This window comes from Rattus rattus, chromosome 17, assembly GCF_011064425.1.
Source record: "Rattus rattus isolate New Zealand chromosome 17, Rrattus_CSIRO_v1, whole genome shotgun sequence".
Lineage (NCBI taxonomy): Eukaryota > Metazoa > Chordata > Mammalia > Rodentia > Muridae > Rattus > Rattus rattus.
The window spans coordinates 871409-885422 of NC_046170.1; the positions used below are offsets into that span (position 1 = coordinate 871409).

The following is a 14014-nucleotide window of genomic DNA, read 5'->3' on the forward strand; positions in this document are numbered from 1 at the left end:
TCTGGGATCACACCAAGGGTCACTGAGGGGCTTGTGGTCAGGCTAGCCTTGAACAAGGCCTGTCTTCCTTATGAGTCCGATTGGCCAGTCATTACTGGTGTCTGTGGGGGTGTGAATGAGCTCTGGGGGTACTGTGGGGTACGGTGCTGGTAGAGGAGGACCCGCCGTCTTGAGTGCCTTTGAGCTCAGCTGCTGTTCCGGGCTTTCATCGTGTGCTAGCTGGGTTTCCGCGCTGTCACTCACAGTGGCTGCGGCAGGGAGTGGGGTTAAACGTGTCCTCCACTGCTCTTGAACCCCAGACTCTGTGACTAGCCAAAGCCAAGGACCTTCTCTGTTAGTACATCCATGTGAATGAATGACCCAGTTCTCTCCACAACGATGGACTGCCTCTGTGCTACGACAGCTACGTGTTCTTGTCCTCAGCCTACCTCTTCTCCTGACCACATCCGGAAGTACATGCTACGCCCAACATGGAATTGACAAAGAGTCAAGGAGCTGGAGGCTGGATGGGAGGAGACCCTTCCCACTGGAGCATAGCCTCCTTTTTGAGCCAAGACCTGGGACCATCAGCTGTGAGGCCAGGCCCTCAGCAATTCCCAGAGCCCAGGATGGACCTGAGGGAATGTCCAGTCACCCCAAAGCCTTATGGCCTCAGGTCTCCAGGTTGGGAGTAGCCAGCCTTACTACTCGGTGGCAGCCAAGCCCTGAAGCTCTTGGTTCCAGCGTTCTTCCTGACTCTCTCGGCCCTCCCCCTGCCTCCAGCTCATTCCCCATTTTTCTTGCTTTCCTCCACAAGGGCTGGAGGTAAGAACCTCGGGGAAGGAAAAGCATGTGAGCCTAAGTCGGAAGCAAGCTCTTCCCCCAGTTCTCCCTCCCCAAGGCTGGCCACCCGACAGCCAAGGGAGAGAACCAAGCCTCCAGGAACAAGGGCTGCTTTCCAACATGCCAGCGGCCCACAGCAGCAGCCGTGGCTGTGGTGGCAATGAACCGATACTACTGTGGAACTAGTGCTCGTCAGAACAGGGGAGCCTGTGTGTGAGGTGGACAGTTTGGGATCCAGATGGATCCAATTCAAGGCCTGGCACCACTCCTGCCAGCTGTGTGACCGTGCACGATCGCCACACCTTCCTCAGGCTGTGCTGCAGGGAGACAGTGGTAAAACCGCCTTACGGGCTAAGAGCCGGAAGGCTGTCTACAAAGACATCTCTCAGTAAAAGGAAGTTCCACTCCTCTGTCCAGACAACGTAGCCAGGGGACAGGTGGTAGCATATGGATGCTCTTCCCCGGAGAGGCAAGATGTAGGCACCAATTGCCCAGTCCTTGGTCCTCGGCCTTCCCAAGCCAGCTCTGCACTTCCCTCCCTGGCCTGTGGGGAAAGTTGGGGCTGCAGAGACAAAGATGTCTGGAGGCAGCTCCCGAGCTAGGCCAGGAAGGCCCTGCGGTTATTGGCTGCCCAACACCGGACCAGCCACCCTGCCCGCTGCACCCTGGGACCCCACGGGCTCATCTTGTCCTCGTACCTGCTCTCAGCGCCACCCAGCCAGGCCTCAGGCTGCCACAACTTCACCACCACTACTGCCACGAGCGCCTGCAGGGCCTTTTCTTACCAAAGCAAGGCCAAAACCATGGGCAGCTCTGAGAGACCCTCCAAGCCCAGCAGGTATGAAGCACCTCCCTCTGATCAAACATGAGCTAAGAGTTGAAAGCAGCAGGTTCTCAGGGCCCCGCTGGGTGACTTTGCTGTGAATGCCGGCCCCAGGCCTACGCTCCATGCTGGCTTCTGAGCTAAGGCCCTCCTCCCTCCATAGCCTTCCATCCCAGCCACGGGGCACCCATCACAAGGCAGGCGAAGCCTGTGTGAGTGACTTGCACAGCTGCCCTGGACTTCCTGGGTCTGAGACCAATTGGATCAGTTTTTCAGGATTTCTCTTTTTTCTTCTCGTGTTTGCTGTTGGGTTTTTTTAGCTTCCTCTCAGTTTTAATCTGTTTTACTGAGTTTCTTCTTGGGGCTGTCCTGGCCCGTCTTCTGAGAAACCAGTCCCTACTCCCAGCTTTCTCAGAGAGAGAGCTTCCCTCAGCCCAGTCATAGCTCAGTCATCCAACAAAGTCGCCCAACCAACCAAGGCCACAGCAACATCACCCCGAGACGCTGTCCCCCTGGTGTCTGCTTCCAACTCAGGATTAATTCGAGGACCTCCCTCCTCGGTTAATGTTATTCAGCTGAATGCGTGCGCCCTCCTGACCTTGCTGGCAAAAATGAATGAGACCCCAGTAGAGACGTCTGCATGATCACGATTTCGTGTAGACATGTTGGATGGTGGTTGTACCCCTGTCCTCTACGTGCATGGTGCATGTCCTCTCCAGGGACTGCAGCCTCTGCAGTGACCTCACTGCCCTGCCCAGGCCAGCTCTCTCTGAAAGGGACAGCACTCCTGACCCACCCCAGCTCCAGCCAAACCTGCCTGTGTGTGGAATGAAGCCGGGACATGTCCTGTTTGTCCATGTGGGCCCTCTGTCTCTGTCCCCAGCAATGCATTGAGAGCCTTGGTGGCCCATCCCTCTGCTTGTCTTGCTATGTCGTAGCCGCAGTTGGTCAGGGTGCTGGGCAGGCCGGACTCACCTGGGTCTCACTCTGTTGCAGAACCGCATGCATGAGTCTCTGAAGCTTTTTGACAGCATCTGCAACAACAAGTGGTTCACAGACACCTCGATCATCCTGTTTCTCAACAAGAAGGACATATTTGAGGAGAAGATCAAGAAGTCCCCACTCACCATCTGCTTCCCTGAATACACAGGTAGAGCCCTCCCCATCCCACACAACCCCGTGCAGCTACGGGGCAGCCAAGGAAGCAGGTGCCTTTGCTGTGCTCGTGTATCCAGATCACCCTGCAAAACCCACCCCAAAGACTTGTACTAGAGCCGGGCAGCGAGGGCCTGGGCCCCTGGCTTGTCACATCTGCATCTCAGTGTAATATTAACAATCTAGGGAGCTCAAGTGAGGCATCTGTAAGCAGAGGGCGCATGCACAGTGGGAACCCACAACAGCCAAGGGACAACAAACCTGGTCTTAGAGTAAGGTCGGATAGCAGACTTTACCATAAGGGTGAAAATGCCCATGCAAAGCGCAGCACTCGCTATGTAGTCCATGACCACGCAATCTGATGTCACTGCTACGATCACAGTGAGAAACAGCTATTCTAACAGCACCTCCCACACAGGTGGCCACAAGACCGACATGGTCCATTGGCTGGGACAGACTCTGGCAAGCAGCAGGGCCTTGCCTATACTGCAGAAGGTGCAGGGACAAGAAGCTAGCTATCAGTGACCAGGGACCCCGAGGGAGCCTCAAGGCTGGCAATCGGATCAGGTGGGCTGTAGTAAGCCCAGGACAAGCCAGTTCTTGTCAGCTGTTCTGAGGTGGCCAGGTCCTAGGGGACACAAATCCTGGCAGCATGTGCCTGTGGATCGTGGCCTGAGGTGAAGCAAGGGTTCTACACTCTGCCCTTCTTACACTTGTCTCTCTAAATCAGGCCAGTAGGCCAGTAGGCCAGTAGGCCAGTAGGCAAGGAGTCCGAGAGCATTCAGCTGAGGAGACCAGGGCTCAGTCTCCCTCGCCAGCCAGCCAGATTCTTCTCTAGCTTTAAGATGGCCTGTGGGACCCCCTTGTCTGCTAGTCACCAACTGAGTCAAGACAGGAGGGGACCCTAACTGAGAAGGAACTGGCCTTAATTCCAGCCCTGATTTAGCCAACAGCATGGTCTGTTAGATGCTCAAGTCCAGAGCTGTGGCCTACACATGTGCCTGAGATGTGGCCTACACACTCCCTCAGATTGGTCACCCCAGCTCTGCACTGTGGTCAAATCCAGTCCTTGTCCAGCTCCTTCCTTACCAAGTGGTTCCAGCATGGACTACGATAGCCCTGGATTCTTGGAAGCTGGAGCAGTAAGGGGGAGGGTGAATTCCATATAAAGTTGAAGTCTTACCCTTCTGCTCTTCCTCCAAGCCAGTACTTTCTCCCAAACATCCTCTCCCTGGACTTACCAGGGAGCCAGATCAATGTGGGGACATCTTGGAAGACTATGAGTGAGTCAGTTCTCAGTTGTCCTAGAACAGAGGACAGTGTCAAGGAGAGGGGAAGGAGCCCAGAGCATCTCATAGCCAGGACGAGTACATGGTCCGACTTTATCCGTAGCGTCAGGAGGGGCCCTGCCCTCTCTGCAGCCTCACAAGCACACAGAGAGGCAGAACCTGCTCAAAGCCAGGCTCCCACCTGCACCTGCAGCCTGTGTTGAGGTGGAATTTGTGTCACGGTCTGTAAGTGTGAGAAGAAAGTAGCTTTTCAGGCCGTCCTCAGCTTGGACAGTCGGTCGCTGGGATGGAGAATGTTCTGTTGCTTCCTTCGGTGATCTCTGCTCTAGGTCTCCACCACCAGCCGGTTGGCACAAGCCACTGTTGCTGGAGTTGAACCCGTAGGTTTCCTACTCTGTCGCTTTCTAGTGGTCCTGAGGAGGCTTTAGGGACCTGCTCCATGGCCACTGGCCTGACACGCAGTGACACAGTGGCCAGTGCAGGCCTGGGCCCTCCCCTCACTGACCCCTGCCGTTTCATCTTCCAGGCCCCAGTGCCTTCACAGAAGCTGTGGCTCATATCCAAGGGCAGTATGAGAGTAAGAATAAGTCGGCTCACAAGGAGGTCTACAGCCATGTCACCTGTGCCACGGACACCAACAACATCCAGTTCGTCTTTGATGCCGTGACAGATGTCATCATCGCCAAAAACCTGCGGGGCTGTGGCCTCTACTGAGCCCTGGCCTCCCACCCAGCCTGCCACTCACTCCTCCCCTGGACCCAGAGCTCTGCCGCCGCTCAGATGCCCTATTCAGTGAAGAAAACCCCGGAGGCTGGCCTGGGGGGCAGCAGGAGGCATCCTCTGAGCGTCCCAACTCCAACTGCGTGACACGTGGGAACAGGGTTGGGCAGAGGCATGGAGCACCACACCACAAGGCCAGAGACCACTCATGCCACCTGGGCGCTGCTCACTGCTCAGCTGCGTCTCTTACTCAGAGGCCGGGTGGGCAGCACTGCCCTCTGGTTCAGAATGGGCATGTCCTGTTCTCTGCACCTCCTGCTCGGTGTCCTGGTGATAGGGTGGCCGGCAGAGTGGCCCGCGGCAGGTGCTGCTTGGTCAGGAGATAGTCGATGCCATCTCTCAGCTTTCCTTAGGGTCTGTTTGGTAGAGGGCGGTTCCGTCGACAAAAGCCAACATGGAGTCAGGCCACTTCTGGGGTGCAAAGACTCAGACCTTGGGGAGGGGTTCTCTCCTCCTTCACCTTGGATCTTGGCCCTTCTCTGGTCCTCTTCCCTTGCCCTGGGCTCCCCAGGATACTCAGCCCTGACTCCCACGGGGCTGGGAATATTCCTTAAGACTGGCTGACTGCAAAGGGGTGTTGGTGGAGTAACAGTCCTGCGCCACAGAAGGGGAGGGCTTGAGGGGCAGGCAGCTCCTTCCTGAGGGCTAATGGTGAGCCCTGAGAATGCCATCTGAGAATCACACAGGCTCAGCTGTCCTGGCCGGCAGTGAGTAGACAGGCCACGGCTTCAGTCTCAGACAGAGCAGGCAGCAGCCTCGCCACTGGAGACTGTGTAGGCAGAAGCATAGGAAACTTATGAGCCAGGCTCTGAAGCCAGAACCCTGCTTTACTCCACCCTTGGTCAGGAAGTAGAAAGCCCTTGGTATATTCCTGGTCTCGGGGCAAGCAGTGAGCCAGCACCCTGAAGGGTGGGCTCAGGAGAAGTGTAAACCACAGACACACGGCTAGCCCCTGGGTGGGCGAGAGCCCTAGGAACCCAGGCACGGGCTTTACTTCAGAGATTCCCCAGCAGAAAGGGGTGGTGTGGTTCTTGGCAACCCTAGCCTCAGCTGACTTTGGACAGCCAGCACATGTCCCTGCCGCTCCTAGACATCTCCAGTCAGCTGGTACAGCCAGTGGGTCGGGCGGGCTTGAATGCTCAGTGGCAGGCTGTACTGAAGGATATAGATGTGCAGTCAAGAAAGGTCTCTGCCTCCTCAAGCCCTGTATTTTCCTGGCCTTCACTCTGAGTCCTGCTCTGTCACAGGGCAGGCAGGACCCTGGCCCTCTTTCATAGTCCCCATGTCCTTGCCACCAGCTCTGGACTTGTTGGTTCCAACAAGAACAGAACTCTGGGTGGTCTAGGGAGACACAAGGACCTTCCCCAGTGCCAAAGCTTATCGGGGTAATCCTCTGGGGAGCTCACCCCAGTCTGGGTGATCCTCTGGGGAGCTCACCCCAGTCTGGCTGCCTTGCCCTTCCCCCTCCACCCATATTTGCCTCCATTGTATATATATCCCTGTCATCTTAGGACCCTGTGCCATGTACAAGGGGTGACAGTAGAGCCTGGAGACCGCAGTCTCAGTGATCTGTTGTGATGGCAAAGGCCAATTCAGTCCTTGGACCAACAGCAGCACCCCTGGGTGTGGCCACCCGTCTACAGACTGTAACCCCAAGTTTAAAAGCACCTGCTGTCAGGGGATCTTAGCCAAGCCCCATCTTTTAAGATCACTTCCAGGAAGGGAGACGTCACCACCCCTAAGTACTCCCCTACAGCTTCCCATCCCCCGTGTGGCCCCTCCAGATCACTGCAGCTCAGCTGTGGGAGCCCTCGGCTACCCCGGGGCCTGTACCCAGCCCTCCCGCTCCTGTCTCCAGGGCTGCCTTCTCCCCCACCTACTGTGTTCAGCCTAGTGCCGTGCTCGCTCTTAGCCTCAGAGCTGTCTACTTGAAGCCTTCAAGAATGTGGTCCATAGGGAAAGCTGGCCTGCCTCCCACCCATGTCTTCACCAGCAGTTCTACCATGGGGGACAAATGTGTGTGGCAGATGAATCTTGGTGCCGCCGTGGCTTTGGGGATGGGGGAAGTGTTGAGAGTGACCAGATCAAGAAAATGTGCAGTGGCCGTGTCCCCCGCGGGGCCATGCTAGTTTCTGAGTCAGCAGGCCAGGTGGAAGCCAGTTTCTAGGAAGAGTGTCTTCCCCACATTCGGAGAACTGTGCCTGTTGCCTAGGTGCCTGTGGCCAAGTCCTGTGCCCTGTGCCCATGTCCATTCCAAGAATCTTCCCTTTAAGCATAGGCAGAGGCCTCTGAGCTGTGGAGAGTGCTGCTGGGCTCTGTACGGGGGCGGGAATGGAATCCTCCCATTCCGAGCCACTCACTAGTATTGGCCTTCAGCCTTTCTCGATCCCTTCGGTGGATGGAGCCCCTAGACCCTGGCGCCCTGTCCCCTAGTCCCCTCGTGTGTGTCATGCAGAAGATCTCCATCATCTCAGCCTCGAAGCCAGGCCCACACACTGTTGGGGGCTGGAGGCTCCTGACCTGTGTGGTCTGCACTGGGTAGCACTGAGTGCCCTGTCCAACCCCATCCCCAGGATGTCCACAGAGGTTGACAGTGCTTCACTCTGACCCTTGCCACCTGCAGAGAGTACTGCCACAGAGGTGTGCCTGTGATTCCCACGTACTGCATGCTATAGCCAGTGAGACCAGGGTGCACGCTCCTGACCTCCTCCCCTTCATCTGACCCAGCCTCTTGGCATGGAGATCCACTACATCCAGGAGAGACCCTTCCAGATCTTCCCTCCTGACCCAGTAGTAGCCTGTCACCCTCTTCTAAAGATCCTGAGGGCACAGAGCATTTTCCAGCTGCCACCCCGTTTTTCTGGGCCTCCTGGTAAGCTCCAGGTGTGGCTTCCAGGAACCCAGTCCTGAGTCACTGAGACAAGCACCGTCCAAGGTGGTAATCCCGTCAAGGTACAAGCTAAAGAAAGTTCCAGCATCCCAAAGGATCCCAAAGGAAGCAGGCTTCCCCACACCCCACCGCCCAGTAAGGAGAGCCTTGTACACATCTGCTTAGAGAGCGGGGCTCAGCCTCACAGAAACCCCCAGCCCCCATGCCAGATTATGGTCATGTCAAAGAGGGAGCTGGAAGAAAACCAGAATTTATGGCCCCCACCCAAAGTCCTGGGCCTCTAGGCAGAGTGCACTGCCCTCTGACAGACACAAAAGGCCACTAACAGAAACAGCACCCTTCCCAGCAGCCCTCAGTCCTCCTCCCGCCCCTCCCCTCAGCCTCCTGCACCAGCCACAGTTGCCTGCCCAGCATGGACAGCAGCCGTACACTTCCTGTGTTCTCCCTGACTTGACCCCTGTGGCCTACGCACACGCACCCTCAAGTCCCAGGCCAGAGGTTGGGCACCCTACGTTCCCCTTAGCAGCCTTCTTAGGTGTACCGACCCCACCTCCTGACCCACCGCCATCATCTACCCTCACCTCATTAACTGTAATTTTGTAAGAAGAGTGACTTGCTGGTTAATAAATACCTAGTTATTGTAATAATTTATTGGCTGCCATAATGTATTTATTAGTAACCCACCATTAATAAACGTGCCAGCTCTTTCTAGCATGAGTGTGATGCATGTGTCAGTGCCAGAGAAGCCCACACAACAGGTTCTCGCAGTCTCGGGACCGTGGGCAGCCCAGCAGAGTAGGCACAGCGCTGTTGGCAATGCTGGCCACCGTCCGCACTCCCAGCCTGCCAAGGACAGCAGACGGAGCTGCCTCCCAGGCCCAGGACCCTAAACACTACCCCCTGGTGTCTCAAGGTAGCTAGGGCCCATGGCACTGCCCTGGTGATGGGCACCGAGACATCCTTTCCTGCTGTCCTCAGTTCTGCTGCCACCTGGGTGGTAATGGACTGGGAGGACTCCAGTGGCTCCGTGCGAAGGTGACAGGGGGCAGGTGGCTGCTGGTCATCTGCCACCCCTGACTCCTCACTTTTTCAAATGGTGGCATGTGGTATGAATGTCCCTGGCATCTGTTTCCTCCCATACACTCTGCTCCGGGCATGTTGGGATGGGGAAGTCTCAGTACCGGCGCTCCCCCACCAGCAGCTCCCCTTCCCGCTGTCCTCCCAGAGTTCTGTGCAGGCTGCTGCACAGCCTCCCCCTGCAGAGCAGGTCTGTGTAGACTCCAGTCCCACAACCTCTGCTAATCTGTGCTGCCCCAGGTCGTCAGACGTCGTTAATGCCTGTGGTCACTGTGTCACTGGACTCAGCGTGGACTACGGTGTTGGGGTGGGGACTCTGGTGGGCTGAGGCTCAGTAGGCAGGGATCCGAGAACCTCGGTGACCTGCTCTTCAGTCCTCCAGACCTAAGCTTCAGTGACCCTTAAGGATCCCTCAGCCCTGTCCATAGCAAGTAGTCCCCAACTTTAGCTTGTTTAACTCTGGTGACCCGTCTGTGATCTCCTCCTGGTCCTCAAGAGTTCCCAGTGTCTGCACTGTGCCCACTGCCACCTTAGACTCGGCAGCTCCTGGGACACGGGGAGTTGAGAACTCGCTTCTGGCCGAGGTTTTGCATTGGCAGCCGTAGGACATGGTGCCCCTGTGGGGGTGGAATGTCTTTTTTCCTGTGGCATCTTAGGGGTCTCAGAGCTTCCCTCCCAGACTTGCATTGATAGCCAGTGTCACAGTGCTGGGCCCTGAACACAGACAGGACTGCATGGTTCTACCTTCGTGAGCAGATTCACCAACACGGCACTGGCAAGTGAGTGTGCAAGGGACAGGGAGGCTGTACCGGCGAACAGGAGTGACGGTCTCTGGGTTTGCTTAGCAGAGGCAAAGGCTAGTGATTAACTGCAGATTCAAGAGGCACTATATGTTTTCCCTGTTGCCATGGGGATGTGGAAAGCAGCTGAGAACTTGGACTGTGCACCCCCACATTACCATCACCCCTAGGGCCCAGTATATGCCTCTGTTTATAGGGGGAGCGGATGGGAGCCAGAGCCTCCAGCATGTGATCTGGGCAAGCACGCTACGCAGCCAGCCACACCTCCCAGGACTAGTCTATTCTCTTTAAGGTCACCTTATTGTCCCCTACAGCCTGATGAAGCTAAATGACACAGGCAGGTAGAGAGCCGGGCATGGTGCTGGGCAAGGTGGGTCCCTAGGACCAGTAGTGGTCACCAAACCATCGTCCTTAGCCTCCTGCTCAGATGGGAAGGCAGAATGGCCACCAGGCCAGCAGCCAACCTGGCTCCTACTCTTCGTTTCAGGTCCATGAGCTTCAGCAATGTTGGCCACCATCCGCACCCATTCTGTCCTCCTTCCTTTACCTGCTAGAGAGCTCTGGTGTGGATTGCTCAGAGCTGGGGGTCAGACCCCAGTGATGAGAGTCCCAGAGCTAGAACAGACTGTTTAGGACAGTAAGAGAGGCTGCCTCTTCCCACACCTCTCTGTGCAGGGAGAGGTTCACTGACAGAGCAACAAGGCTCTCCTCTACCACAAGAAGTAGGTGAATGCACTTGGCTTCCCGAAGTAAAATAAACGATCCTTGCCTAGGATGAACGGCCATCCTCCTGAGACTCGGGGTTTTATTTTGGGCGCCCGCCACATTCAGCCATTTACCAGACAACTTTCTGTATACAAGCTAGCAATCCCTATCCGCCATGCTTAAGACCTTGTAGGGATGGTTGTGGCTGGTTTAAGCCAAGCAAGAGGAGGCATGGCCCTCCACGTTCCTTGAATAGCTACCCTCAATGATGCTAGTAATGGCCACACCATGGCGTGTACTCCCCCACCTGATATCCCATGAAGGAGAACTGAGGCAGCAGGATCCAGATACAAGGAGAAACCCCAGCTGACTCCAGTCCAGCACCACGCTCACACACGCTTTAGAGAGACTATCACGTGCTAGAGACTGCCATTTGGATTCTGGGTGTCCTAACCTCAGCCTCGCCTGGAGAGCCACGGCTGGTTCCCAGGCCAGTCTCCCATTGGCCCGGAATGGTGACTACCATTCCATGCCAGTGTCAGACGCACCGTGATGCATACCTACCTGCAGGCCCTACAAACCGACCTCATGGAGGAGCCTGGGGTCCAGGGCCTCCTGGGTGCTAAACAGCCCAGTCTCTCTTCACACCTAACTCTCTTCTTCTCTTCCCTGTCTCTGTGTGTCTCTCTGTCTTGCTCTTTCCCCTCTCCACCCGGGGCTGCAGAACCGCATGCACGAGTCTCTCATGCTCTTCGACTCCATCTGTAACAACAAGTTTTTCATCGATACCTCCATCATTCTCTTCCTCAACAAGAAAGACCTCTTTGGCGAGAAGATTAAGAAGTCACCCTTGACCATCTGCTTTCCTGAATACCCAGGTGCGTGTTATCGTGGCCCTGTATAAAAGAAAGCCGCTGCCAGCCCTGATTGTGGACCTGGATCCCCTCCCCCCACCCCACCCCCAACCCTCACCCTTACCTCCATAAAAGACGCCAACTGGAATCCCACAGCCTGCGGGCTCCAGGGACAGGCTGGGCCAGCACCATGCAGACCAGCTAGAGAGCAAGGGGCCAGTGCAGGAGTCTGTCGGTGTATTGGAGAAGCACTGAGACACGGCTAGTTGTGGACCACCCAAGCCACGGGTACCATGGCAATTGATTCAGGGATCAAGGCAAAGGCAGGACCACTGGTGTTTCTGAGCTTTTTGCCCCTGAGGTCTCGGGACTTAGTAGGAAAGCCCTCCAAGGGTAGGTAAGGATACCTGTCCTTCCCCTGGCCCAGCACAGCAGCCGTCCTGTGATAGGAAGGGGCAGTAGCCTAAGTACAGTTCAGGCACCTGCGCTCTGCCACCAGTTTGTTCTGAACATGCCACACCTTCGCTATCATGCCAACTCCCGCCCCCTCGCACAACCTCACAAACGCTTCCCCTCCTCCAGAACACACCACTTCACGTATCGCACGCCCTCTCCGCCCCTGCCTGCATCTCCTCTGCTCTTGCTGGTCCCTTTTCCCACCTTGTATGGTTCTCGGAGTTGGGGGTGGGATCGCAACCAGTCTTCCCCTGCCCCGTGCCAAAAAAGCTCTTTCCAAATGGGCATAGGAGGGAAAGGCTAGAGACAGGGTTGGTTCGATGCCAGAGCTCAGCCCAGCCCTCTAGAAACTGGATAGTTTTAGGGATCCCTTGGAGCAGAATCAGGCTGAGAACAAGACCAACACCCCGAAAGGCAGGGGTGTCCCCATACTCCAGGGACGGCCACATGTTGCATGGGCCTGGAACTCACTCACTAGGGCCACACAGGTCCCCAGAGCCAGCCGAAGGGGTCCTAAACTACAGCACAGGTGGATGACAGTCTCTCCCAGCTTCTTCTCTATCTAAAACAGCCATGTGAAGAAGGCCCACCAGCTTGTACTGTGGGGCTTGCAAAGGTGCAGAGGGAACCAGTTGCTTAATCTGCTGCACCCCATTTTTATCTGGGTGCCACAGCAGACTATGATGGCACCTCAGGGTGGCTAGAGGAATGGTGAGAGAGACAGACAGGCATTTGGTAGCAGATCTGTGTAACTGATGGTCAGTGTTGCCATGGTCCTGAGAGGAGGAAAAGGCAGAGGGAGTCAAGGATGACCCTCTGCAGGCAGAGCAAGTGCAAAAACACCCCCAAAAGGCCAAGGAGGCCATGCCAGAGCAGGCACAGCTCTTAGCAACCACTGCTGAATTCCTCTGCCTCAGCAAGAATGTGGCCTGGGTGGCCAGTCTCACTGGTGTGCAGTACATTCTGGAAGTCCCCAGTTCTCCAGGGCCTGCAGAGGATACAGCTGGAGTGCCAACAGCCGGAAGAGAAAAGAAAGTCACAAATGTTATGCCACCGTGGGATATGGAGTTATGAGGGCACAGAACGGGTAGGAGGAGGAGGGTTAGGAGGTCACTGAGAGACTGGATGAGCCAGGGTATGTGTGTGCAAGGTAGTTGTGTAAGTACACCGGGCTTATCAGGCGTGGCACAGTGGACCACATCTGGAAGTCTGCCTGTTCTTGAAGCTTTCCATCTGGGAAGCTCCTTAGCACAGCAGCCTGTAGCACTCCCCGTTCTCTGGGGGCCTTGCTGAGCTCACCGACACCTACCACCGAATGTGCTTCTGCTCTCAATAGCTCTGTGATGAGGGTGGAAGGGGCTAACCCTACCCCACCTGGGGGATGTCCCATCCCTCAGCCTTCACGGAGGCTCAGCCTTCACAGCGGCTCAGCACCAGCCTGGAACTCCAGCTTGGAGCTATCTTTTCTTTCAGAAGGGAAGAAAGACCTTGCCGGCCAGGGCCTCCAGTGGCCCACACCCTGCCAGCCAGCCTGTGCTCACACTCCCCCAGGATACCATTGTTTTCTGTATTGGCCATTTCCTAACAGACTAAGGGAAATGGGGCACCTTCCTTGTTCTGGACTTTTCCAAACATTTGTTGTGGTCTACAGCATAGGTTATTCAACTAAACAGTGCCCACAGGGCAGATCCAGAAGTGCTTAGACAGTAGCTGATTGGAAAACTCCTTAAATCATCCACAAACATGCCCTGCTATCCCCCACCCAGCCTGCCAGAATCAAGGGGACCCCAAAGGAATTGTTAGAGGTACTGTAGAGCCCAATGGGTAGCTCACATAAGCTTGTCACTGTTCCCATGTCCTGGCCACTTACCCAAGAACTGAGACTTAGCCCACGAAGGGACCTCTCGGAGGAAGCTACTACATGCAGACAGACCACAGGCTAGTTTGATGCCCACCACACCTGAAGTACCACAAGACTGCCTCTTGGCGCCCTCCTCCCTGGACTCTGTTCACAGGTTTATTAGAATTGCAGGGTTGGGGTTAGAGATGCTCAGTGATTAAGAGTGTGTCCTGCTCTTGCAGAGGACCCAAGATCAGTTCCTAGCACCCATCAGGTGCCTCACATCTACCTCTTAATTCCATATCCAGGAGATCCAATGCCCTCTCTGGCTTCCGTGGACACTGCACTCACATGTGCATATCCTCACACAGGCATACACACACACACACACACACACACACACACACACACACACACAAACAAAAAAATAAATCTTAAAAAGTCACATGGGCTGGGGAGATGGCCCAGTGGTGAGACAGTGTAATGGAGTTGGTTTCCATTTCATCTTCGTGACATGGAAAGG

At 55.8% G+C, this 14014-nt stretch overlaps 1 protein-coding gene across 4 annotated transcripts in view; it reads left to right on the forward strand.

Annotated features, from left to right (window-relative positions):
- The window catches only part of Gnao1 (G protein subunit alpha o1), a 175094-nt gene that overhangs the window by 140410 nt on the left and 20670 nt on the right, over positions 1-14014 (forward strand). For 3 of the 4 annotated variants that reach the window (XR_004386116.1, XM_032888088.1, XM_032888090.1), the window contains exon 7: positions 11066-11219. Coding sequence is in view for 3 of the 4 variants with exons in the window: in XM_032888088.1 (XP_032743979.1) it covers positions 11066-11219 (154 nt within the window). In the remaining variant the exon portion in view is untranslated. Of the gene's footprint in view, positions 1-2641; positions 2796-4615; positions 5197-11065; positions 11220-14014 lie in introns of those variants that run through there. The other variant, XM_032888089.1, reaches the window with a different exon arrangement.